General features: G+C 45.4%; 1 protein-coding gene across 5 annotated transcripts; it reads left to right on the forward strand.

The window, feature by feature from the left end:
* The first annotated feature begins 1,066 nt into the window (after positions 1 to 1,066).
* Positions 1,067 to 27,877, forward strand: ZNF10 (zinc finger protein 10). Of its 5 annotated transcripts, XM_080650560.1 has the most exons (12): positions 1,067 to 1,115; positions 4,442 to 4,601; positions 6,052 to 6,168; positions 7,029 to 7,118; positions 7,690 to 7,816; positions 8,165 to 8,260; positions 9,487 to 9,670; positions 15,597 to 15,772; positions 16,258 to 16,906; positions 19,326 to 19,526; positions 21,016 to 21,142; positions 21,443 to 27,877. In XM_080650560.1, exons 9-12 carry the CDS (start codon positions 16,874 to 16,876, stop codon positions 21,541 to 21,543), a joined length of 462 nt encoding a protein of 153 aa, XP_080506686.1. In that variant the 5' UTR covers positions 1,067 to 1,115; positions 4,442 to 4,601; positions 6,052 to 6,168; positions 7,029 to 7,118; positions 7,690 to 7,816; positions 8,165 to 8,260; positions 9,487 to 9,670; positions 15,597 to 15,772; positions 16,258 to 16,873; the 3' UTR covers positions 21,544 to 27,877. The 5 variants fall into 5 exon arrangements, with proteins under 5 accessions (XP_080506686.1, XP_080506682.1, XP_080506684.1 ...); XM_080650556.1 differs by lacking the exons at positions 15,597 to 15,772; positions 16,258 to 16,906; positions 19,326 to 19,526; positions 21,016 to 21,142; positions 21,443 to 27,877 and having other exon boundaries at positions 9,487 to 11,472; XM_080650557.1 differs by lacking the exons at positions 15,597 to 15,772; positions 16,258 to 16,906; positions 19,326 to 19,526; positions 21,016 to 21,142; positions 21,443 to 27,877 and having other exon boundaries at positions 1,068 to 1,115; positions 6,055 to 6,168; positions 9,487 to 11,472.

Consider the following 27,877-nt stretch of genomic DNA (forward strand, 5'->3'; position numbering starts at 1 on the left):
CAAAAGATATTGGGGGGGGGGGGGTGTCAAGCGGGGAAAAAGTAGACATGTAAAACTTTAGATAATAAATAAATAATAAAAAAAAGGCAGCCCTAACTGGTGTGGCTCAGTGGATAGAGCGTCGGCCTGCGGACTCAAGGGTCCCGGGTTCGATTCCGGTCAAGGGCATGTACCTTGGTTGCCCGCACATCCCCAGTGGGGGGCGTGCAGGAGGCAGCTGATCGATGTTTCTAACTCTCCCTCTCCCTTCCTCTCTGTAGAAAATCAATAAAGTATATTTAAAAAAAAATAACCAGGATATTATCACACCTACTAAGTTAGCAATTCCTTAATATCAAGTATATAGTCAGTATTAAAACTTGTTATAGCTTGCTTTTAAAAAGTTTTTTCAGCTTATGGCCCACATAAAGTTCATACAATTGTTCTTTATTGCTCATACAATTTTAAGTCTCTCTAGGTTTGCCTTTGACACATTATATTACTGTGCTGCCACCCAGTAAATAAGGGATGCAGACCTCCAGGAGGGCTCCTGGGTGCAGGCGTGTATCCGGGTCATTCCTGCCCCCTCCTTAGAGTCAGGTCAAACCGCTAACCTGCTCAGCCTCCTGCAGACACCGGCAGCTCCCGGCGGCGGGGACGCCCAGTTCCGCTGCGCCTGTTCCCGCCCTTCCGAGGGCCTCGCCTACGAGGCTGACCTGGGACCGTGTCCCCACCCCACGCGCGCGCTTGCCCTCACGCGTTTCCAGCCCCCGTTCCCCGGCTGCTTTCCGGGCAGCGCCTTCCCAGCTCACAGCGGAACTTGGCTGGCCGCTCCCCCTCCCTTCCCTTCCCCGCGTCCCCTCCGAGTCTACGGGCTCTTTCGCGCTCACTTGTCTGCGTACCTGCCTCGCAGCGCCGAACTCCCGGGCCTCCTCCGCAACGAGGGCGAGGAGCTCGGCGCCCCGCGCCCCGAAGCCGCAGGGAGAAGGGCGGGGCTCGGAGCGCTCTCGGGCTGGGACTACGTTTCCCAGGAGCCCCCGCGCCGCCTCGCGGAGGGATTCTGGGATCGCGTCACCGCCGCAGCTCTGGACCGAGGGACCGCTGCGCGGGACGGCAAGTGTGCGGTGTCTCGCAAGGTGCGCGGGGGCTCGAGCCGGCGGGGGCCTGAGGGGTGCGGGAGGGCGCGTGCGTGGGGGGGGGGGCATGGGCGCGGAGAGACCGCCGGTCCGGCCCGCGCGCCGCCTCTGCCCGCCGCCTCCCGAGGCCGGGCTCGCGGTGAGGAGCCGGGGCTGCCGCCGTGGTGACGGGGTCGCGCCTCCGGGGCTCCCTGCAGGTTCGCGCGAAGGTGCCGCCGCGTGTTCGCCTCGTGAGATGGCGGCTTGTGAGCCTCGTGGTGCTGGGCAGACGGTGATTTCAGTAGCGAACGGCTTTCCTCACGGGGATCCCCTCTGAGGGAGTGACTCCCTTTCTCCTCCCCCCGGTTCTCTGGATTCTCGCCGCGGCGTGAACAGAACGGCCCGGCTCCCGGGAACGATGGCGGTTCCCCTGCGGTGCCCCGGCCGCGTGTTCTGGGCCGCAGGAGGCGGCCTCGTCTAACCCCGGCCGCCCGGCCGTCCGTCCGCCCGCCCGCGGGTCCAGACGTTAACGGTTCGCGCGGCCTTCCTGGCGCCGCTGAGGCGGTCGTCCCCTTTTTGCGAGAGGAGGGCATGTCTTCAAAGCTCGGGTTTGTTCCTAGAGAGACCCAACGTGTTATGCTCGTTTTTTAAACATACAGGGTGTCCTAAGAAACGTATGCACGTTGTAAAGGAAGTGTTCATTAAAATACATTTCATTTTCAAAATGGGAAGGAATCTACAGTATCAGCTGTGAGTGTGTGCGCACCTTTGGGTGGGGCGCCCTACATACGCTCCTGGGCTCTACCCCAGGGAATTGTGGAAGTTACACGCTATCGCCATGGATGACCTAGATCTGCTTTTAATAAGTCGGTGGCCGACAAGGCTGGACACATTCCTGTGTACCAGTTTGTTCTAGAATATTCGTTTAAAATGTCAGTCTTATTAACAATATTTTCAGTGTCCAAGATGAAGCACCTGCCCTTTGCAGATGCCAAATAGTCATGAATTTATTCAGAGCGCAAACAGATCCGCTCTCTTTCTTTTTTTCCTGTTCTTTTATTAAAAAGTGTGCACGCCCTGCCCGGCCCTGGGGCTCGGTGGCTGAGCATGGACCCAGGAGGTCACGGTTGGATTCCCCATCGGGGCACGTGCTGGGGCGAGCGGGAGGCAGCCGGCCGATGGTCTGCTGTCGTGGATCTTTCCATCTCTCTATCCCTCTCCCTTCCTCTCCGAAATTAAAAAAATATATATTTAAATACATTAAAAAGGAAATAAAAAAATATTAAAAAACACAAAGCACATGCCCCATACCCTGAGTGAAGCCGTCCCTGACCCGGTCTTGCCCGTGAGGCAGGGTCCAGGGTCCCGGAGCCGGTGTGAGAGCCCCTCGGTCAGCTGGCCGTGATCTCTGCACCCGTGTTCAGCCCCTGCTGCTGCTTGCACCCGGGACTGTGGGAGTCCAGAGGAAGGAACACAAAACCTTCCCAGAGAAATGAGGGATCCTGTAGGATGGATTGGGTTTTTGCCAAGAGGTAAGAAAGGGAACAACATTCCTGACATCAGAATAGCATGGGTTACCATGGTGATGGGAGAAAGTGTGGCTAGTGTGAGGGAACATTCAGGGCTAGTGAGGCAGGTAGAGAAGGGCCCAACCCCAAAGGTACAAGGTCCATGCTAAGGACTTTCTCCATTTCCCTGTCCGTTCTGGGAGACCCGCAGAGAATCAAGGAGTGAAATTTGTGTTTTTCAGAAAAGATGCTGATGTAGACAGTCACTGGGATGGGAGAGGTGGAGGCAGACAGCCACGTTGGATGTCTCCGTGGAGAATTCCGAGGGCTTGAAGCAAGCATAGCAGCAGGAATCCAGAGCTCGGTGTTTAGGAGAGGGGTTTGACAGGATGTAGTAACTGATTGGATGCTGGGAAACAAAATGGAGGAAGACAATGCCATTGCTGGGTCTGTAGCTGTCACATTTTGCTGTTAATGTACTTTTTAGAAGGAAAATGGTTTGTAGGGATGGTGTTCAGAGTGGAAGGAATTACTGCAGGAAGGGGAGGGGTGGTGAGACTCAGTGGCGGGAAGTGTTGGTAACTGACACGTTGGAGTCGTTGGAACTGGCTGTTTCGCAGGAGGTTTCAGGCAGCACTCTTGCTCCTTCCGCAGGTGTTTCTGCACGTGCCAAGCAAGGCAAAGCTGGCTCTTCCCACAGTGGGAGCTGAACAGGCCACCTTTCTTTTGACATCTCCCAGTTCTCAGCTTCAGTCACCTCTGCTTGGTTTCACTAACGTCTGACATGGCATCATTTATTACTTTAGGGTTTAAAGTCTTTCAAAACTTTAAAAAAAGCAAAATAATTTTATTTCCTCCATTCATGTGGAAAATAACGAAATGCCAGTAATCTCCCTCTAGATGAAAGCTTATTGTACGAGGATGTGACTCAGGAACAGCTGGTGGAAGTGCTGCATAGGACAAGGTGTGTGGGAAGGGTCTTCCCTGCATCGGCACATGTTCACCAACCAGAAGAAGCTCCCAATTGTTTTCTTAATTAACAAACACATAATTTGTACCCTGTGTCTGGCAGTGTTCTATGTGTTTTACAAATAGCGATTCATTTAATTATCATAGTAACCCTGTGAAGGAGGCACCATTTTACCCCATTGTGCAGGTGAAGAGACGGGGACATTGAAAGGTTAAGAAACTGCCTGGTCAGTAATGGGGCAGGTTTTTGAACCCAGGTGGTCTGGCTGCAGAATCCATGCTGTGTGCCTCCGTTGTAACCATGCACCTGAGGTCAGGGACGAGGCTAGAAGAAACAGGGGTCTCTTCATTGTGGACAGTTGGTCCCATTGTGTGCCCTGCCATGGGATAGACAGTGGAGACAAAGCAAGTAGGTGTGTTGTGTCCTGAAGATACCCCGAGCCGCATTGGAAATAGAGTGGAAAAGACTGAGGATGCAATGGTTAAGCTAATCATAATTTTTGAAATCGTTAGAGAAGACTAGGAAGTCCCAAAGATGAAAACTAGGAGAAGGAAGCCAAATAAATAAAGAGCTTCCAGAACAGTTGAGAGGCCAGCAGTGCTCTCTGTAATAGGTGTCATTGGTGAGACTCGGTCAGTGGTGTGGGGGGCAGAAGCCATAGTGCTTTTATTTATGTAAATGTGTATAAAGTTGAAGTGGAAATTGTTAACATCTCCAGAAAAGAAAGGGGGCAAATCATATTAAAGAGAATAAAATACAAAAGAACTATATAAATGTAGATAAAATAAAAATATTTTAACAGTAATCAACAGATTGAAATTTAAAATATAGTCTAAATTTAAAACAAGTTAAAAATGCAATGTTTATAGACTTCTGCTTCTGACCAAGATGGAGTAACAGGGAGTGGATTTATCTTCTTGCCCAAACAACTCAACAACAAAAAGGCAAAGTACATGAAACAATTGTTTGAAGACACTGGATGTCAGACAATGCAGGACAGTCATCCCTGTGAGATGGAAAACCGACGAGGTAAGCCCTCTGGTCGCCCCAGCGTGTTGCCTGGAGAGGGTTTGCAGGTTACAGCAGAGGCAGGTGAAGCTGCAGTGGAGCCCAGCAGGCTCCCAGAGGTTGGGCGTGAGCAGTTTCTAGAACGCAGTGAAGGAAAAGTTAACTGTCTACTGCAAAGAGTCAGCAAGAATAGGTTTCAACAACCAGGTAAGGCAATGTATAGAATGGGAGAAAGCATTTCCTATATGTATTGGTTTTTAGAGAGAGAGGAAGGGAGAGGGATAGAATGATAGAGACATTGATGAGAGAGGAACATCATTAATCGGCTGCCTCCTGCACGCCCCACGAGGGATCAAGCCTCAAGCCTGGCATGTGCCCTGACCAGGAATCGAAGTGGCGACCTCCTGGTTCCTGGGTTGATGCTCAATCACCGAGCCACAGTTGGGTGGGAGAAAATATTTAGAAATCATGTATATCTGATACTGGTTTCATATCCAGAACATACAAAGAAATACAACTTAACAAAAGTCAAACAACCCAAATTTAAAATGGGCAGAGAACTTGAACAGACATTTCTCCAAAGAAGGTCATACAAATGGGTGAAGCACAGGAAAATAATGCAAATTAAAGCCACAAGGAAATATCACTTAACAACTACCAGGCTGGCTATCATAACTATGTAAATGGAATAACACGTGTTGTCAAGTTTGTGGGAAAATTGGAGCTCTTGTGTATTGCTGGTGTCAATGTACAGTCATGTAGCTGCAATAGAAAGGTTTTGTGGTTCCTCAGAAAGCTAAACTTTACAATTACTGTATGACATAGCAATGCACTCCTAGGTATATGCCCAAAGTAATTGAGAACAGGGACTCCAGCAGATTCTTGTGTGCCACTGTTCATTGCAGCATTATTCACAATAGCCAAAACCCAGATAAATGGGTAAATGAAAGGTGGTCGGTCCTTACAATGGAATATTACTCAGCCATGAAAAGGAATGAAGTTCTTGCTACATCATGGATAAATCTGGAAAACATGCTAAGTAAAAAAAGCTAGACACCAAAACACAAATACTGTATGTTTTACTTAGATGATATTTCCAGAATAGGCAAATTCATAGAAACAAAGTATATTAGAGGTTATTGGAGTTTGAGGGGAGGAAGGAATATTGCTTAATGTGTAGGAGTTTCTGTTTGAGGAAAAGTTTGGGATTAGTAGTGATGGCTGCACAACATTGTGGATATAATGCTGCTGAATTGTACACTTAGCAGAAAATTTTGTTGTATATATTTCACCATAATTATAAAGATTAATAATGTAATATACTGAAAACTATTTAATTTGTATACTTTGAGTGGGTGAATTGTATGATATGTGAGTTACATCTCAATAAAGCTGTTTTAAAAAGGTACAAAGGCAAAATAAAGACATTTATTTTGTCTGACTTACAAAAGCCAAAACAATTTGTTATTAGCAGCACACGTTACCAGAAATGTTAAAAGATGTCCTTCAGGGAGAAAGGAAATGAAACCAAATGGGAATCAATCTCTACAAGAAAGAATGACAGGCACTGCCAAGTACACAAATAAAGGTATATTTATTTCTTAATATTTAAATACCTTTAAAAGATTACTGGGGGGGCATTACTTTTCTATAGCTGTGTAACAAATTTCCACAAATGTAGCAGCTTCAAACAGCACTCACTAGCTCACAGTTCTGTGGGCAGAAGTCTGAAGACTGTGGCTGGGTTCTCTGCTCTCATACTAACGGCTGGTAGTAGGTGTTGGCGGGTGTGAGTTCTTAGCTGGAGGGTGGGGGGAAACACACGTCCAAGCTCACGCTAAGTACTGGCAGGATCTGTTCCTGTGGCCTCAAGGCTGAGGTCCCCGTTTCCGTACCACCTGTCAGTCAGCTCCCCAGACTGCCCACACTTCTTGTCACATGGCACCTTGTACCTTCAGGCCAGTAATGCTCACATGTTTCTTGTGCTTCTAAACTTTGACTTCCCTTCTGCGATTAGCTGGAGATACCATTTTTCTTATCTGTAAAGTAAGGATGTTAGATCAGGTCAGTTTTTGTTTTGTTTTCCGTTTGATTTCCTAAAAAAAGGGATTTGTGGTAGTAAAACAATTTGATTCCAAATGAAATTTAGCATTGAACCCTGGAGGTTAAGGGGGGAAAAGCAATCTACATACCTCTTTCCTCCTACTCCTGGGAACTTCTGGAGTGTCTCTGATGTTCCTCTGTGTGGTGGTTTTTGAGTTATATCCTGCTGGGAAGAGGGGGTTTAGGCCAGTGTCGGCAAACTGCGGCTCGCGAGCTACATGCAGCTCACGAGCCGCGGTTTGCCGCTCTGTTGACTAATGAGTTTGCCGACCACTGGTCTAGGCTGAGGATTTATGAACCATTTCAGGCACAGCTAACTTTCCTCATTTTCTTTCTTTTCTCCAGCTTTGTCTTCTCGGATCTCTCATTACTCAAGAAAGCATCGGCAAGCACGCAGAGGGCATGGAAGCCAAGTCACTCACTGCCCGGTTCCCCGTAAGCTGAGCGGCCTTCGGTGTTTGTTTTCCAGCTGAGAATCTCTTTTTGCTTAAGTTCTGAAGTTCCTTTGCCTAGAACGGTGGTGGGCAAACTCATTAGTCAACAGAGCGGCAAACTGCGGTTCGCGAGCCGCAGTTTGCCGACCACTGGCCTAGAACTTCAGAAATTGTATCTCAGACATTCTTTTCCAAGAGACTAGCACCATTTGTTTGTTTTATTGGTAGAAATATTTTTATTTTCTTTCATATAAAAAAACTCAAGTTTATGAGTCATGTGGTCAATAGTCAAGTGAGGTAATATTGAGGAATGAAGCCCTTTGTGTCTGCACTTTTAAATGAAAGTGCTTCTTACAGTTTCTAAACCTAAAGCATAGCGGAACTGGTTTTGTGACATTAAGTACCTTTTAGTACTTGACCAGAATCCAACACAAATACTAGTGACTCCTCAATAAATTCTGGTTCATCTTCTTTCCCTCCCCCAGTGCTCTCTGCCTAAACTCTCTGTCAGGATTCAGGAAAGGGAGGACAGAGACATATCTTGCTCAGTACAAACGTGTTTCATGTTGTAGGCACTGGTGACCTTCAAGGATGTACTTGTGAACTTCACCAGGGAGGAGTGGAAGCTCCTGGACGCTGCGCAGCAGGTCATGTACAGAGATGTGATGTTGGAGAACTATAGGAATCTGGTTTCCTTGGGTAAGACTAACCTTTGTTTTTGGAGATGCACTGCCTGTGATGGTTTGGGTTCTTCATTGACCAAAAGGTATGAAGACCCTGAAGCATGTATCAGTATGAGCTTGGGCTCAGGGACCTAATATCTTTGGGGCATAGAATAGGGTTTTTATACTCTTCCTTTTGTGGGGGGGGGGAATTTGTTTTGATTTGTTGAATTTATAAAATGCACATTTTGCTGCCTCTGTAGCTTACCTTATCTGCTCTTCAGAATTCCCCATGGCTGGGGATGGTGTTGAATCTGGGATGCTTCTGGGTCCGGCTCAGAGTTGTCCAACCCTTGTCCAATTCAGTATCTTTCACTGTGAACAGGACATCAACTTCCCAAGCCAGATGTGATCCTCCAGTTGGAAAGAGGGGACGAGCCATGGCTGTTGGAGAGAGGGCTTCACCAAGATGCCCATCCCGGTGAGGACCAGACAAGATGCATTGCAGGCAGTAGCCTAGATAACCCATTGGTCTAGCATCCCTGGAGATAGTGGTCCCTAGTTCTTACTTCTGAGGAATAAGAACTAGTGACCAACTATTAGCATCCCCGTTCTCTCATTTTTACGGAATCGTTTTTCTACCTTTGCCTGTCTTTTACCTTTCACGTGGTGCTTCCCGTAGCCTCTGTGCGTAGGCTGGGGATCCCAGCAGCCGCCCATGTCCTGAGTTATCTCTGCCCGTTAGGAAATTGCCCATCCGTTCCTGCTGCTGCTCGATTCCTCTTCCCCGGAACTGCTGCTCTCAGGCACCTGTGTTCTCACCACACTCTTGCTCTTTAATCTTTTTTCAGTTTATACCTATTTATTTTCATCTTCATATGTAAAATGCAAATTATTATGTGAATTCCTAACATCACTTGTATTCCCTACTTCCCTGTGTACAGAAAGTCAGCCTTCTAGGCTAAGAGACAGAAAGTACTCTTTGGTTTTCCTCCTCCTTTGTTCTCTGTAAGTGTTCTTGTCACACATTTTCCTTTCTGAGCTCAAAACTCAGACATTTTCCCCCTCAGCCCTCTTTGGTGTTGCTTGTCTGAGTCATGCTGCAAATACCCAACTTCATCTGTGCCAAACAGCCAGGACACTTGCCAGTGACCCCGTGGGGGTTAATACAGACTCACAGCTTTCTAAGCCCCGTGCAGCCTATATTCATTTCTGTCTGGTACCTAATAAGTCTGTCAGGTGTTTCCCTGCCTCTCAGGCTGTAGTGCTTTGGTGATAAGAGACATTGCCTGACATGAGTGCCAGTATAATGGCTTAGAAACATTATATTGGCTGTAGTGTGAAGAATGCATGTCATGGGGCGGGCCTGACAACAAACAGACATATTAGGTTCTTACATCATTAATAGTAGGATTAGATAATGAGAGTGCAACCCTCTCTGTGGGATTTCTTTTATTGCCCCCTGTCCCCCACTTCACTGAATATCCTGATTCCAGTCCTGTGGTTTCTCCTTAGTCTCTCTGCTGCTTTTATGTACTGTGTTACCTAGCATATTTCCTGTGTACTGCTGTATTCATCTCTGTCAAGGTTTCAGAACCATGTCTGAAAGCAACTCTATATGTCTTATATTTTGTCTCCACTTACATCCCAACATTCTAATGTTTGTTTGTTTTTTTTAGTTATGCAAACCTTTTTCATTTATTTCAGATTGGGAGACTGCAGTTGAAATTAAATCAATTTCCAATAAGAGCATTTCTAAAGATAAACAATCCTATGACATTAAAAAGGAAGGAATGGCAAAGCGTGATCTGTGGTATCTGTCATTAGAAGAAGTCTGGAAATGTGAAGATCAGTTGGACAAGTATCAGAAAAACCAGGAGAGACATTTGAGGCAAGTGGCATTTACCCAAAAGAAAGTATTTTCTCCAGAAAGAGTTAGTGAACGTGGTAAATTCAGGGAAAACTGTCTTCTTCCTGGTCAGCTAGTACTGAGAGAGTATTTCCATAAACAAGACTCATGTAGTAAAAGTTCCAAAGGTGATTTAGTTTTTAGTGGTCATCAGGAAAGCTCTGCAAGTAACAGTAGTGAATGTGGCCAAACCTTCTGTCGGGACATTCACCGTATTCAATTTGCAAAAACTCAAACAGGAGATAAATCCTACAAATGCCCTGAGAATGATAACTCTCATAGGCATGGCACATCCCATGGTATATCCAAGGGCATACATAGAGAGAAACCCTATGAATGTAAGGAATGCGGAAAATTCTTCAGCTGGCGTTCTAATCTTACCAGGCACCGGCTTATTCATACTGGAGAAAAACCCTATGAATGTAAAGAATGTGGAAAATCTTTCAGCCGTAGTTCTCACCTCATTGGACATCAAAAGACTCACACTGGTGAGGAACCCTATGAATGTAAAGAATGTGGGAAATCCTTCAGCTGGTTCTCTCACCTTGTTACCCATCAGAGAACTCATACGGGAGACAAACTCTACACATGTAATCAGTGTGGGAAGTCTTTTGTGCATAGCTCCAGGCTTATTAGGCACCAGAGAACTCATACTGGAGAAAAACCTTATAAATGTTCTGAATGTGGGAAATCTTTCAGACAGAGCACACATCTCATTTTGCATCAGAGAACGCATGTTCGAGTGAGGCCTTATGAATGTAATGAATGTGGGAAGTCTTATAGCCAGAGATCTCACCTCGTTGTGCATCATAGAACTCACACTGGACTGAAACCCTTTGAGTGTAAAGATTGTGGAAAATGCTTTAGTCGAAGTTCTCACCTTTTCTCACACCAGAGAACCCACACTGGAGAGAAACCATACGAATGTCATGATTGTGGAAAATCCTTCAGCCAGAGTTCTGCCCTCATTGTGCATCAGAGAATTCATACAGGGGAGAAACCATATGAATGTTGTCAGTGTAGGAAAGCCTTCATTCGGAAGAATGACCTTATTAAGCATCAGAGGATCCATATAGGAGAAGAGACTTATAAATGTAACGGGTGCGGAATTACCTTCATCCAGAACTCTCCATTTATAGTACATCAAATAGCTCATACTGGAGAGCAGTTCCTAACCTGTAATCGGTGTGGGACAGCACTTGTTAATAGCCCTACCCTTATCAGATACCAGACAAGTGATATTAGAGAAAGTACATATTAATATAATGAATATGAAAAACTTTTCACAAAGAACAGTAACAGCTTTGGAGAACTCTGGAGAGAAGCTGTACAGATGTAATCCATGTGGAAAGGCTTTCAGTCTTGTACTATTCTTTTTTTTTTTTTTGCACTAGAGAATTGGTCTTGGACGGGGGGGAAAATCCCACAGATTTTACTTTCGTACACAAATACTTGAGATTTTCTTCTTTCCACAAAGTTCTATGTAAGTAATTGGCTTGGGTGCATTTTTTAACAAGTCTTTAGTGCTAAAATCTGAGAAGGAGCCATTAAGTAGGTGAGTTGTTGAGAGATGATCCTGATTTCTTCTTTTTAAAAAGTAAATAATGATCCCGGCTGGTGAGGCTCAGTGGTTGAGCATTGACCCATGAACCAGGAAGTCACTGGTTCAATTCCTGGCCCAGCATATGTTGAGGTTGTGGTCTAGATCACCAGTTGCGGGTGGGTGTGTGGTGGGGGCAGCTGATTGGTGGTTCTCTCATCAATGTTTTATCTCTCCCTACCCTTTCTCTAAAATAAAAAAATATATATAATAAATAAGTATATAAATAAATAACACTACTTAAAAAAGATAAATGAGAGTTGTTGCTGAGAATAGAACATGGATAGTTACTGTAACAGAATTTGGAAAATAATATTTCAATGAATTAATACACTATTTTTACATGATTATCCCTCTTGGATACTTAAATGTTGTTTAGTCTGTTTTATGTGTCTGATATAATCACATTTTGGTTAGCTAGGAAAATGTTTATAATGGAAATAAATAACACATTTACTTCTAGTAGTACCCAGTTTTAAAAACATTTGCATGTGTACAAGAATTGAAAAGGGTTCTCTGGATTAAGTGAATATAATTTATTTGCTATGTAATTCTGTTTTATTGTACAAATTGTATCCTAATGGGATAATGAGTGAGTTTTATACTTTATTCAGTGTTAATGTAACAATTTCTGAAGAAACATTTTTAAATATTAAAAATTGATGTCTAGCTTTTCTATTTCACCTTCAAGGACGCGTGAGAACCATCTACTAGCAAAATTTCCCATTAATTCAGTTATTTTGATCATAGAGTTGTACTCTTTGAGACAGGGTGCTAAAGTTTCCTGGGAATTTAAAAACAGTGATTCTTTTTACACTGGGACCTGGAGGAACTTTGGGTATTTGAACAAACTAAGGAGGGTCCTCATTTGAGTGGGAAAAGGAACCTGGGTAATACCTGAATCAAGTGTGCTCAGGAAATAAACCACCCAAAATAGCACTACCCAAAGGTACCGTCCTTTCAAAATAGCCTTTTGTCTTTATAAAGAAGGCAGTGTGGTTAGGAGCATAAGCATACTCCAGGCTTAAATTCAATCCCACCTCTGCCGTAAGCTTGCTGAGTGAACTTGGGAGTGCTACCAAGCTCCTGTGTGCCTCACTTATGGGTACCCTCTGTGAGTTAACATTACCTGGTAGGATCCTGGTGAGAAGTCAGTGAGTAAACATGTAAGCATTTTAGAACAGTGCCTGGCATATTCAGTGCTTTACAATTATTAACTCTGGTTATTTATTGTTACTGCCCTACCCTAGTGTCTGTCATTTAATTTAAAGCTTCTTGAGTGCTAATAAGAACTCCTTTGAGTTCTAAATTCCTTTCCAGTCCTACATGTTTTTCCCTTTTACATACATGAGAACTTATCAGACTGAGTTTATCACTGACCCATAGTGTGTGTATGAATTCATTTCTGAGCATCAATTAACAAATTTTCACATTTTATGAAAAATAATTGTTTTCATATGAAGGTTTTCTCTTCTTGGAGAGGATCCTAAATCCTTAGATTCTGTATTAAGTCCATGAACCTAAAAAGGTTTAGGAAGAGAATCTGTCTTAATTCTGTATAAATGGTTCTCCTGTGTATAGGGATGGACCATTATTTGCCATTTTTTAGCAAACAGTATGTATGTTAAATGTTCAATAACAAAATCCCAGGAAAAAAAATCTAGAAATGATTGTAAGAATCATGAGCTTTCAGAACTAGAATGAAAATGAATCTAGTTAACTCATGCTCTTCATTGTATTGTTGAGACCCTGTGAATTGGCTCAGGGCTCACATTTTTAAAAAGGCATGTTTTTATTGATTTTTGAGCGAGTGAGAGACATTGATGTGAGAGAAAACATTGATCGGTTGCCTCCCACAGGTGCCCTGACGGGGATGGAACTGGCAACCTGGTAATGCACCCTGATCAGGAATCAACTTGGCAAACTTGTGGTGCACAGGAGGATGCTCAACCAACTGAGCCACACCAGCCAGGGCAGGGTTCACATTTTATTTTATTTTATTTTTATTTTTATTTTTAAATATATTTTATTGATATTTTACAGAGAGGAAGGGAGAGGGATAGAGAGCTAGAAACATCGATGAGAGAGAAACATCGATCAGCTGCCTCCTGCACACCCACACTGGGGATGTGCCCACAACCAAGGTACGTGCCCTTGACCGGAATCGAACCCGGGACCCTTCAGTCCGCAGGCCGACGCTCTATCCACTGAGCCAAACCGGTTTCGGCAGGGTTCACATTTTACATGAAGTCAGACCCAGATCTAGATCTCAGGCCCCTCCATTACTGGTGCTCTCCTCAGTGCTTACGTATTACTCGTATGTATAACATATTCCTATCAGAACCAGTTTTCATCGTAAACAGTGGTTCCTTGTGTGAATGGAAGAGTAGCCCCTTAACCGAGCCCCTTAGACTTTCTGATAACATGGCTCAGTTTTTCTCAACTGTATGATGGAGGTACAACCAGTGTCCACCTCAGAGCGTTGTGTGAATTCATGTGATAGTGTGTATAACGTATCTAAAACAGTGCCTGGCAAATAGTGGTACCTGTGTTGGATAGTAACATTAGTAATATTACTATTTTTAACATCCTAAGGAATATGGGAAGAGATGTGTCTATGTATGATCACTGAAACATCATGATATTGCAAGTTTGCAATATAAAAATCCTGTCTAATAAAAGTAATATGCAAATTGACCATCATTCCAACACAATATGGCCACCCCCATGTGGACACAAGATGGCCTGCAGGGGAGGGCAGTTGGGGGAGACCAGGCCTGCAGGGTAGGACAGTTGGGGGTGACCCAGGCCTGCAGGGGAGGGCAGTTGGGGGTGACCCAGGCCTGCAGGGGAGGGCAGTTGGTGGGGGGGACCAGGCCTGCAGGGGAGGGCAGTTGGAGGCAACCAGGCCTGCAGGGAAGGGCAGTTGGGGGGGACCATGCCTGCAGGGGAGGGCATTTGGGGGGGGACCAGGCCAGTAGGGGAGGGCAGTTGTGGGGGGACCAGGCCTGCAGGGGAGGACAGTTAGGAGTAATTGGGCTGGCAGGGGAGCAGTTAGGCATTGATCAGGCTGGCAGGGGAGTTGTTAGGGCGTGATCAAGCTGGCATGCAGAAGCGGTTAGGGGCAATCAGGCAGGAAGGCGAGTGGTTGGGAGCCAGCAGTCCTGGATTGTGAGAGTGATGTCTGACTGCCCATTTAGGCCTGATCCCACCAGGATCGGACCTAAACAGGCAGTCGGATATCCCTTGAGGGGTCCCAGGTTGGAGAGGGTGCAGGCTGGGCTGAGGGACACCCCCCCTCCTGTGCCCTTTGTGAACCAGGCCTCTAGGGTATAATAAAATGCTTATTTATAGTGTATCCATGTAATATGCTGACATTAAAATTATGCAGAGTTCAGTAACAGAAGCAATGTTGAAGCTGTCCTGGGGATATGAATAAAGGATGATAAAAGTACATAGAGATAAACTCATGCAAAAAATAAGTGAACTGTAAAAAATGAAATGAATGTTGCTCAAAACTCTAACTTGCCAGATGAATAGTAGTTAGCCTATATATTGGGGGATTTGGCATTTACTCCCTTTTCTTCTTTCAACTTTTCTGTTCTTTCCATCTCTTCTAAGAATACATATTACATTTAGGATCAGGAAAATAATCTTGTCAGTGATGGGATGTTTTCCAAAGTTCTTATCTACAAATAAGCTAGACCTGTAAGGGCATTGGAGAAAGTCACAGGATACAAGGTCAATATACAATAAACTTTTATTTCTGTGTACTAGCAGTGAACAATTTAGAAATGAACTCAGAAAAATCGCATTTACAATGATACGAGAATGTGAAAGATAATGAAACAAGCAAGGTTTGTATAGTAAAAAGGGTACATTGCTGAAATTCCAGAAGATGTAATAAAGAATACATAAAACGTGGTAAGTGGAGTAATACAGCAGTAATACTAGTCAAGAATGGGAGAACAATGTTAAGATGGCAATTCAGATTTTGGCATGTCTTCAAAATTTTTTAGTTATTAAAGTGTAAATTAGAACTGTTACCATATGACCTTGAATTGAAAAAAATGACCATGTAAACAGATGCCATGTGTAGTAAATCACAGCATGTGAATGGACAAATTTTGTTTTAGCCCTATAATGAAATAGTGCTCAGCAATAAAATGAACAAACACAACATTATGGTTAAATCTCCAAAAACATTCTAAGTCAGACATAGAAGAGTACACATTAGATGACCCATCTATAAATTTTTTCAGAACAATTCTATATAATAAAAAGCTAATATGCAAATTGCCCCCTCAGGAGTTTGACCGCTCACTATGACGTGCACTGATCACCAGGGGGCAATGCGGAATGAAGGCCCAGGCCGGCAGCTGGAGGAAGGAAGGCCCCGATTGGTCCTGATTGCCGGCCAGGCCTAGGGACCCTACATGTGCTCAAATTTCGTGCAGCAGGCCTCTAGTCCATCATGAAAACAGGTAACATCAGCGGCTGCCTGTGGCTGGGGGTGGCAGAGTGAGTGAGTCCAGACAGGGCCATAAATGCCCTTCGTATGGAGTAAGGCCTTATGCTGTGTGTAAATTCTACCCCCTATGGTTAGGGCACATTGACAGTAAATGCTGGAGCTTCATTTGAGAAATAACTAGCAAGTATGTGGCAGATCTCAATAAAATAATGTTTGCAGAGTAGAAGGTTTTAAAAAATTAGCTATTGTAATATGGAAAATAAATGCTTTTTAAAAGATAACACATTTAAAACATTCCCCACACACACACCAAAAATAATTTTTTAAAATGCCACTCCTTGCTAATTTTTGGGGGGGTGGGACTAATTTTTATAAAAATGTTATATGAATATGTAATACATTTTTGAGTTATTAAAGTGTAAGAACTTTTACCAAAAAGCATGGACCTCGGTACAGTTAATTTATACCACTGCCCATTTAATTCCTTGTTATTTAAAGCCGCAGGGCCCGCTCCCAGGCGCTGGGCAGGAGAGCCAGAGCTTCCGGCTGCAGCACCGCCACTCCCGGCCCTTGGCCCGCGGAGGCTTCTGGGAGTTGTAGTTCGTGTTGGCCTTGGTGTCACTGACGCCATTCCTGTGCGTCCCCGTCGGCCGTCAGCGGCTCCGCGGTGCTCGAGGAGCTCCGTTCCGCGGTGGGTGGCTGGCAGCCGTTACCGGTGCGGGGACCAGGCTGGAGCGGGCTCCTCTCCCCGGGAGCCGCCGCGCCAGCGCCGGAGGGGCGCCTCACAGTCCAGCGCGAGGACGCAGTCGTCTGGCTGCAGACCTGGACGGTGGAGGCAGCCAGTCTCCCCAGACCCACCCTCTCTGGCCCTTCAGGGTGCGGGGCCGACCCGCCGCCTCATTTCCAGGCGCGGACGGTACCGACGAGTCTGGCCTCGTTCCCTCTCGCCCGCGCGGGTGTTGGAGGGGCGGAGGTGGGGAGCCCGGCGGCTGCCTGAGGGAAGGGCCGGTCGGTGCTCCCAGCCGCCGTTGGGACAGCGGGGGACCCTCCTCTCCGTCCTGTCTCCGCGGCCGCCCCTTTCCTGCCCTCCCGCGGGCGCCCCGACGGCGTGGACATGGGCACCAGGGTGCGCACAGCTGCCATCTGGGTGAGTGGGTTTCCTCTCCTTCGTGACAAGCTGCCCGAGGCCGATGGGTCTCCCTCCCAGCGCCTCCAGGGCGATGGAAATGCCCTCATTTGATGACGGGTTGTTGCCAAACGTCAGGTTACTAAAAATCGTTCAAGTGGAGAAAGCACTCATTTCATGGAAGCTTTATGGAGCTCTAAGTTAGACACCACGAAATGCCTCCTTAAAGTCCATCACTGAGTCCCTTTCTCCACGGGAGGCGACCTTCCGTAACCCAGTGGACGTCAGCACCCTGGGGAGCAGGACCCCTACCCGCGGCGTTTTTCCCAGCAGACATGGCTGTCCACCAGAGGAAGCACTTAATGGCTCCTCTGTGCCACATTCCAGTCGCGAGCATCACTGCTCTTGCGCTTTGGGGCCGATGTTCAGTAAAAGGGGGTTAAGTGCTCACAGTCACGGCGCTGCAGCCCCAGCCCCAGCCCCAGCCCCATCTGGTAGCTGAGCCGAGCCGCGCTGCACACGGGGACGGGGCACGTCCTGGTGGCAGAGCGGGATACACGAGGTTGTATCGCGTGCTCAGAAGCTCGTGCAAGGTGAAACTTGGGAGCTGTTTTATTTTGTGGAATTTTCCTTTAATGCCTTCGTACTGTAGTTGGCCATGGAAGGTGAGATGGCAGATGAGGGGTGGCTACTGTCTTCAGGGAGGTGTGCAACCACTATCACCACTATCACGCCATGAAGAAACCCTGTCCCCATTCCCAATAACTCTCTATTCCTTCCCTTGCCCCTGCCTACGTTAACCTAGTTTATTTATTTTTTTAATGAATTAACCTGGACATCCTATCTAATAAAAGAGTAATATGCAAATTTACTGTTACCCCAACACACAAGATGGCTGCCCCCATGTGGTCAAAGATGGCTGCCCCCATGTGGACACAAGATGGCCAGCAGGGGAGGGCAGTTGGGAGGGACCAGGCCTGCAGGGGAAAGCAGTTGGGGGGATCAGGCCGGCAGGGAAGGGCAGTTGGGAGGGACCCAGGCCTGCAGGGGAAAGCAGTTGGGGTGACGAGGCCTGCAGGGTAGGGCAGTTAGGGGTGATCAGGCCTACAAGGGAGGGCAGTTAGGGGCAATCAGGCTGGCAGGGGAGCAGTTAGGCATTGATCAGGCTGGCAGGGGAGTGGTTAGGGGGTGATCAGGCTGGCAGGCAGGCAAGCAGTTGGGAGCCAGCAGTCCTGGATTGTGAGAGGGACATCCCTCAAGGGGTCCCAGATTGGAGAGAGTGCAGGCTGGGCTGAGGGACACACACACACCCCCCCATGCACGAATTCTAGTTTCTATATAAACAGAACCATGCCATGTGTAGCCTTTTGTATCTGGCTCCTTTCATTGAGCCTAATGTTGTAAGGTTGCTTTGTGTTGCTCTCAGCCTGTCGGTCATGATGCTATTGCCTGGGATGCAGGGGGCACTGTCCTGGGCTGAGCCACATGTGTGGAGTTCCACATGCCTTGTCTCACATGTGCATCTTGGATTTTGTTGTTAAGAAATTTTTTGGAATAAGCTTCCTCTGTACTCTTCCTTTTTTTTCTCCTCCCGTCCCCCTCACCCTCCCTGATTATTTCTTAGATCCTCTTGTTCTCACGTGTCCCCAGCAGTGGTGGGCCACTGAGTGACTTCGGGAACACACGTTTAGTCACCTGCAGCTGGAGCCTGAGGAACAGTGCTCCGATTCCACTCCAGGGAGGTGCTCCCAGTTGGGGATGAACATTTACTGGTGACGGGAGAGCTGCCGTGTGTGGCCCATCACGAATCGTCCCTCTTTTCCCACATTTCCTCTGCAGGGACGTGCCCTCCGCATTGGGGTCACATCTGCCTGCCTCCCCAGGTTTGAGAGACCTGTCACCTCGGTTTTGTGTGTGATAGTCGCCTGGCCTTTGGCTTTTACTGTTGTGGCAGGTCTCTTGTTTCTGTTGGGATTTTTTGGGAGATTAAATAACCCCACTGCTACCCTGATCTCACCCTAGTCTCGGTGGTCTAACAACAAAGAGGAGCAATCAGTGGGAGAGGTTAAGCGAATTCGTTCATGGACATGGAAATAGAGAAGGAGCTGTAATGAAACAGACTATTCCATCAGAACCTACTGCTGGTGCACAGCTGCCTAAACAGAGTCTACTTTTGACACCTGGCATCGGTTCATACTTAAGTGGCTGCCCAAAGGTGTTTAAATCTCAGGTGCTCATCATGCTTGTGGGGTTCCTGGGGCCTTTGCAGAGTCGGGTGAGGGGACTGTCATTGTGTTGAGTTTCCCATTTTAATTTGTCTCATTTCTGCCCCTCAGCAGCCCTCACCACAGTCTGCAGAGCACCCAGCCTGACCTGCAAACATGTCCTGTTGGAGCCCATTGATACGTGCTCCCTAAAGTGTTTGCTCTTGAGTCCACAGGTCCCACCCCTGCAGGAACGAGACAGTTCAGGCAATAGGATCAGAAAGCGCCAAGGTCAGGAACCCATTGTGGGTCTGAGGACCCCTGAGCAGAGGCCTCTCGCTGGAAGACTCCAGCAGAGGCACAAGAGCCACAGGAGAGAGCAGGCCCTCGAGTGGCTGGTTATTTCCCAGGAACAGGGGGAAACCACAAGGTCCCAGGTGAGTTACTTCTTTATTTCATTCATTTATTTGCTTTTCTGCTGGGGTGCGGGATGTGATTCTTAACTTCAAGGGGTAAGTGAGTCACTCCTCAGTTTGTGGCCTGCTTATCATTGCAGTTCCTGTAAGGTTCCCGTCTACCTTTATTTACAGATTTCCCGATTTCTCCATGCTCAGCTTCCATCTCCCCCCCCCCCCCAGATTATTTTTATCGACATTCTGTTGTTGTGTTTATCACCTGTGCATTATTATTGCTGTGAATGTCTTTCCATTTCACGTCGGCGAGTGCATGCACATCTTGCTGCGATGCTTGCATTTTCCGGCGAGCGCTTGTTGGCGGGGCACCTGTGCTCCTGCGCTCCTCCACGCAGCTGCTGGCCGCAGGGTGGGTGTCCCCGTGCCTCACAGTCCAGCAGCACTGACTTTGTCTTTAGAAAGTGTCGTTGTAATGTGTCTCCGTGCGTTTTTGTAGTCTCTGGCATCGACAGGTGATTTTTCTTTTTAACGTTAGCCATTGTAATAGGTGTGTAATGGTACCTCATTGTTTTAACATGCAATTTTCTAATGGTACCTATGATGTTGAGCATTTTTTATATGCTTATTTCCCATTCCTGTGTTTTCATGTTCAGATCTTTTGCCCAGCAAACTGGCTATTACTCAGAGCTATTGCCTTTTGACTCCCCTGAGTTATTAACGTATCTTCTCTCGCAGTGGTCACTTCTATGGAACCTTCCCATGCCCCCCCCCCCCCACTCTCCTCTTCCTCTCTGCACACCTTGTTCTCTCTGTCACTTACGCCCTGTGTTATCTGTGTGCATGTGACTCTGCTTTCCTCTGCACTGCTCACTGCTTCTTCTTTTTTTTTTTTTTTAATATATTTTATTGATATTTCACAGAGAGGAAGGGAGAGGGATAGAGAGCTAGAAACATCGATGAGAGAGAAACATTGATCAGCTGCCTCCTGCACACCCCCCACTGGGGATGTACCCGCAACCAAGGTACATGCCCTTGACCGTAATCGAACCCGGGACCCTTCAGTCCGCAGGCTGATGCTCTATCCACTGAGCCACACCGGTTTCGGCTGCTCACTGCTTCTTGCGAGCAGCACTGCATCGCACAGGCACCTCGGTGAATAGCCAGGAACTTTAGCAGAAGTAGGGTGACCAACCATCCATGTTTGTTTCAGTTTCTTTGACTCCCAGTTGCATTCACACACATTTGCCTTTGATTCCTGTGCTGAGCACTGTAGGCAGGACTCTGGTTCCCACTGTGACACCACCTGCAGCTCCCTAAGGACCTGGCACCCGATGCTGTAATGTCCTGAGTGACAGGCTGACTAATACAGTGCCTACCGATGGGAAGGTTTTCAATAATTGTTTGCTTTCGTCACAGAATGAAATGTAATTTATGAAGACTCTAGGTAGGCAGCCTGTTGTTTCCCACAAACTAAGTAAGAGCATCTGAGCTTGTAGGGAACCTGGTATTTCAGAGACGGTTCTCATTCATGGATGTGTGTGTGCACTTTACCTGGGAAGAGATGCAGCTGCTGGACCCCGCTCAGAAGCACCTGTACAGGAGTGTGATGCTGGAGAACTACGACAACCTGGTGTCTCTGGGTAAGTGCTGTGGCCCTGCAAGGCATGTGTGTGGTCTCCAGGCTATTTCTTGGCTGCTTAAAGCTGGGAAGTGGGGAGCGGGGTTTTGTAAAATACTCAGTGATTTGTGACTTCTAGTTAGAGGCCAGGTTTCCGTAGTCTCCCTTTGTCATCAGTATATGCTAGTGGAATGTCTTTATGTAGCCAAAGTACAAAAGGATAGCTTCATCCTGCTGCCTCTTAACTGAGTCGTCCCCTCCTTCAGCACCCCTGAACCCTGGGTGGTTTCGGTCTAGATTGTCTGTGGTTCTCCATTCACAGGGTATCAGCCCACCAAACCTGGTATCATCTCCCGGTTGGAGCAAGAAGAGCTGCGTGCGATGCAGGGCCGCGTTCCGAGTGAAGGCCGTCCAGGTGATTGATCAGGACGTGGAGACTTTTACCGTTTTATTTAGAGTTGGTGCGGAGTCTGAAGTGATGTGCACCTCGTGTTAGAGCTTCTCGTCTCATCTGTGACCCTTCTCTCGTGCTCCCTCTCCTCCCTGGCTTTCTCAGTCTTCCTGCTTTCCCTTCGCGCAGACGCACTTCCTTATGCATCTAAGCAGCTTCTCCTTGGTATCACTTGATGTAATTTCCACATCCCTTCTCCTTCCTTCCTTTTTTAAAAATATATTTTAATATTCCTTACGCTTATATTTCACTGCAGTCCCAACTTCCTTCTCCCTGAAACCACCCCCTCCATATTTCTCCATGCTGGTCACTGATGGTAGCACCGTCCTTGCCAAGTGCATTTCTGCATCATTTGATAGTGTCCGTGTTCCCGCCTGCAGCCTTCCCCTCTGCCCCCTCTGCCCCCTCTGCCCCCTCTGTTACAACGCACATGGGTGGGACGCTTCTCCTCATACTTCATGGACTTCTCTTGTGTTCTCTCTGAGTGCAAAGGGGTATTTTTTTTTTTAGATTCATCACTTTCCTCATATAGTATAACTTTAAAAAGATTTCTGCTCTAAACATTTAAGTTCTTTATTCTCTTTTGGTGATTGACAGTCCATCCCTCTTTCATTTGCCCTTTGGCACTGGGTATGATTGGCCCACAGGGCATCTTGCTGCCAGTGCCACTTGCTTATCTCGTTTTCAGGAACTAGAAATTTCCCTCCCACTGCCCGAAGCCACATACCACGTCTCCCCCGTTTCTGACTCTTGCTGGTTCGTGCTGCTCCACTGCTGGGGCTCCTTGGTGCTAGGGAGTCAGCTCCCCCGTGCGGGCAGTTCTCTTCACTGGCTTTACGTGGTCTCTCAGTGCTTGGTCCTTTAAAGAAGAATTCCACCCACAAACCCAACATTGTTTCATTTCTTGTATTTTTTTACTGATTAGTCAAGTTTATTCAATTATCCTTTTTATGTTAGTTCTTTTTTGTTTGTTAATCCCCACCCCAGGATATTTTTTCCATTGATGATTTTTAGAGTGGAATGGAGGGAGAGGGGTGAGAGAGACATACACACATTGGTTGGTTTCCTCCTGCACATGCCCTGACTGGGCTAGAGATCTAACCTGCAACCCAGGTATGTGTCCTTGACTGAGAATTGAACCAGCAACCCTTCGGTGTATGGGATATAACTCTAACCAATGAGCAACACTAGCCAGGGCTGTGTTAATTCTGTTTTTGTTGTTGTTAATCCTCACCCGTAGATAATTTTCTTCTTCTTTTTTTTTTTAATATATTTTTATTGATTTCAGAGAGGAGGGGAGAGAGAGGAATAGAAACATCAATGTTGAGAGAGAATCATTGATTGGCTGCATGCCTGTTGAGTGCACAGGCCCTTTATCGTGCTCGACTACGCCAACTGTTTGATCCGAGCCCCTCTTCCAGGGACTGGACCTCTTCGGGCGCCGGGCATTTGACGGAGAAGATGTGAGAGGTTGTGGGCATAAGAGAGTCTTTATTGCAGCCCAAGTAGCCATTGCTACTGTAGGGGCCATGAGAAAAGCAGTTCTTCAAAGAAAGTCCCATCCTGTAGCTGCACACTGGCTGGGTAACAATACATCTTTCCCACAAAGCAGTAGCAGCCTCCAACATAGGAGCTGTACGGGAGCCTCGCACAGCAGCCATTATTAGAGTCCCAGCCTCCCCAAGTAGCTGTACACTGGCTGTTCAGTAACGTCCTTTATGCTAAGTTGGACAAAAGAGACTTCTTTCTAAATGGGGACATCACTATTTTTGCTTATAGACGGGCATGCCTGCTCAGTGTACATAGTCACATTACTGTGTCCTTGCTCTTGCACCTGCATACAGCAACTTAGACTTGAACACTCTGATTAGTATTTTCATGCTCAGATTTGCTTGAAGATCTGGCATACTCTGGACAGGGTTCCCACAACACCCCATACTGGGGATCAAGCCTGAAATCCGGACATGTGCCCTTACTGGGAATAGAACCATGACCTCCGCCTTCATAGGTCAAAGTTCAACCACTGAACCAGGTCAGCAGGGCGAGGACATGCTTTTATTGATTTTAGAGAAAGAGGAAGGGAGAGAAAGACAGAGAAACATCGATATGAGAATGATACATCAACCGGTTGCCTCCCACATGTGCCTGACGGGGGCTTGAACTGCAACCTGGGTATGTGCCCTGACCAGGAATCTAACCTGAGACCTTTCAGCATGGAAGCATGACACTGCATTCAACCAAGCCACACTGGCCACAGCTTGTTTTTTGTTTGTTTATCTGGGAGCTTTTACTAGCTTTTTCCTGTAAACTAGTTTGCAATGTTTTCTGCTTTTTCTCCTGAGCTTCCTAGTATTCTAAGTATTCGACTGTTATTTATTAAACTAGAGGCCCGGTGCACAGAATTCATGCAAGAGTAGGTTTTCCTTCCCCCAGCTGCCAGCACTGGCTTCCCTCTGGCACCTGGGACCCGGGCTTCCCTCACAGCCCCGGCTTCACCTGGAAGGTCGTCCAGAAGGATGTCTGGTCTACTTAGCATATTAAGCTTTTATTATTATTCATGATTGTAACGATTAGAGATTTCATCCATTCTCTTTATATTTTGCTCATTTTTCCTTTTGCCTTTTTTGGCTTGTTTACCCACTGTGCAAGTCTTTTAAACTCAAAACAATCTTTAATTATTTTCAGTTGCCTATTCCTATCTTTATTTTTAGTTTTCCTTTGTTTTCCCCAGTGCCCAGGAGTTTGAGGATATTTACACGTCAGATTTTACTTATTTTCTGTTGTAATATATTAAACTAAAACAATCTGATGGCATGGCATTTTTAGGCAATTTTAGGCTATAACATGGTTATGTTATTATTTATAACATTTTTATTTCTAGACAAAGTATGGGAATTTGATAATCACACGGAATGGTATGAGGAAAATCAAGGCAAGTTGGGAAATATGGCAAAATACTATGACTGTACTGCCTTTGGAAAACTATGTCTTCTTACTACAAATTGTGGTTTTTCAAAACAAAATGTTTATAAATTTGTCACACATTTGAAATATAATATAGACTTCAGTCTTAATTATGCTGGAAAGAATCCTAATGGGTTTTATGCACAAAGGGAATCATTCCTCCATTCTGAACATGAACAAACTCTTTTTGGAATAAAATACTGTGAAAGTAATGAATCTGGAAAATTTGTCAACAAGAAGTCACAACTCTTGTGCCCACAAATCTATATGGAAGGTAAACCCTTGTAATGCAATTATTGTGGGAAGGTCTTCAGTAGCAAGTCAAACCTTGTAGTGCATCAGCAAACTCATGCAGAGGAAAGGCCTTACAAGTGTGATGGATTTGAGAAAGACTTCAGCAGCAAGTCCTACCTCATTGAACATCAGCAAAATCATACAGGAGAGGAATTATGTGAATGCAATGAATGCGGGAAAACATTCCGGATCAATTCACAATTTGCTATACATCAGAGAATTCCCACAGGTGAGAATCATTATCAATGCTGTAAATGTGGAAAAGACTTCAGTAGGAAAGATCAGCTTGTTTCACACCAGAGGATTCATTCAGCACAGAAACGTTATGGTTATAATGACTGTGGGAAAGGTTTTGGTTTGAACTCACAGCTCATTATACACCAAAGAATTCATACAGGAGAGAAACCCTATGAATGCACTGAATGTCAGAAAGCCTGTAATACAAAGTCAAACCTTCTGGTACATCAGAGAGCCCATACAGGGGAGAAACCTTATGGTTGTAGTGAGTGTGGGACAGCCTTTACTTTCAAATCACAGCTCATTGTCCTTCAGTGGCTTCACACAGGAGTAAAGCCCTATGGGTGCATTCAGTGTGGAAAATCCTTCAGTTTTAATTCACAACTCATTGTATATCAGAGGATTCACACAGGAAAAAGCCTGTATGAATGCAGTGAATGTGGGAAAGCCTTTAATCATAAGCATCAGCTCATTTCACACCATAGAACTCATGCAGGGGAGAAGCCTTATGAATGCAGTGTTTGTGGAAAAAGTTTTGGTTTGAACTCACAGCTCACTATACATCAACGAATTCTTACAGGAGAGAAACCCTTTGAATGCAGTGAATGTTTGAAAGCCTTTAATACAAAGTCAAACCTTATTGTACACCAGAGAACCCATACAGGGAAGAAGCCCTATGGTTGTAGTGAATGTGGGAAAACCTTTACTTTCAAGTCACAGCTTATTGTACACCAGGGAACGCACTCTGGGGTAAAACAATATGGATGTAACCAGTGTGGGAAAGCCTTTAGTTTGAAGTTACAGCTCATTGTACACCAGAGAAGTCACACAGATGTGAAACCCTATGGATGCAGTGAATGTGGTAAAGCTTTCAGGAGTAAGTCATACCTCATTATACATATGAGGACTCATACAGGAGAGACACTTCATGAATGCAATGAATGTGGGAAGTCCTTCAGTTTCAATTCACAACTCATTGTATACCAGAGAAATCACATAGGAGAAAATCCATGTGAATGTGGGAAAGTTTTTAATAGCAAAGATCAGCTCGTTTCACATCAGAAAACTCATGTAGGGGAAAAACCTTATGGCTGCAGTGAATGTGGGAAGACCTTTAGTAGCAAGTCATACCTCATTATACACATGAGAACTCATTTGGGAGAAAAACCATATCAATGTATTAAATGTGGAAAAGCCTTCATTTGGAAGTCAGTACTCATTGTGCATGAATGAACGCATGTAGTGGAAAATCCTTATAAATGCAGTCAGTGTGAGAAATCCTTCAGTGGAAAATTACGACTTATTGTACATCAGAGAATGCATGCAGAAGAGAAACCCTATGAATGCAGTGAATGTGAAAAGGCTTTTGTTAGGAAATCTCAGCTCATTGTACATCACCGAACTCATTCAGGGGAGAAACCCTATGGATGTAATGATTGTGGAAAAACTTTCTCTCAGAAATCAATTCTCAGTGCACACCAGAGGACTCATACAGGAGAGAAACCCTGTAAATGCACTGAATGTGGTAAAGCCTTTTGTTGGAAGTCATAACTCATTATGCATCAGAGAATTCATGCAGGCGAGGAAGATTGATGAATTAAAAATCAGAAACTTTCAAGTCAATTCAAATTGTAGAGAAACTAGAAATGAAATCATCCTGTGCACAGGAAAACTTACACTGAATGTAAACCTTATGAAGGCACAGCATGTGGAAGGGCATGCACAGGAAGCTGTTTTTACATCTAAAAAAAATCAGTGCATACACACAGGAACGCCATGAATTTGGTGAACCCTACGAAAACTTTCAGTTGTAGGTCATACCTTCCTATAATTTTATACAGCTGCGGAACCATGTGAATGAAATGAATGTTGGAAAGTTGGTTTTTAGAGATGATAAAACTCTGATGAAATTCCATAAATCATTATCGAATACACTCATTTGAAATTCATAACTTATTAAACTGTAACATTTATTAATGATAGAAAAATTCTCTTCATTGCAAAATTCTTAAATGTAACTTTTTGCCAGAATAAAAATTACTTACTAAATACCTTTTAGTAATAGGAACCACATATATATTATTTGTTTCCTTTATAGGTGGGTCCGGCAGCTACCTCTTTTGTTATATACATCAATATGGTGTACATTTCTTTGTAAAATATATGTGTATTTTATTGATTCCTAGAGGAAGGGAGAGGGGAGAGAGAAACATCAATGATGAAGGAGAATCATTGATTGGCTTTTTCCTGCATGCCCCCATCTTGGGATTGAGCCTGACTTCCTAGTTTATAGTTCAGCACTCAACCACTGAGCCACGCTGGCAAGGCTGTTGTACATTTCTAACTGGTTAGATTATCCTGATATATTTAGAATTCCTAATTCCAGACAGTATGTGCACTCATGATGGGATCATCATTCAAGGTGCAATGCCAAGGAATTGACCTTATCACCTACGTAGGCTGAAGTAGTTGGGATGTCAAATTTTTAATGGACTCTTACAGAAAAGTACGTTGAGGGGTTTTTTTTTTCTTGGTGGCATCTTCCAATTGTTAATTATTTGTGTGTCAGTTACCCAGTACAGCTTGAGGTACAGTAATTGTTAATTCTACTCCAATTGCCTTTATTTTAGCTATGTGGCATTTTTGTACTACATTTAAGTAATGCTGAAATATGCACCTATAGTTGTAGAGTCAGGGTGTTGGTAAATTATTCTACCAGTTGCTTATTTACAAAGTCTGTTTTCTTCACAACCTCACCAATTTGCTTATTGTACTCAGAATTAATTTGAAAGGTGTTGGGTCCCTGGCAAA

This window comes from Plecotus auritus (assembly GCF_963455305.1).
Source record: "Plecotus auritus genome assembly, chromosome: 13".
In the NCBI taxonomy this organism is placed as follows: Eukaryota; Metazoa; Chordata; class Mammalia; order Chiroptera; family Vespertilionidae; genus Plecotus; species Plecotus auritus.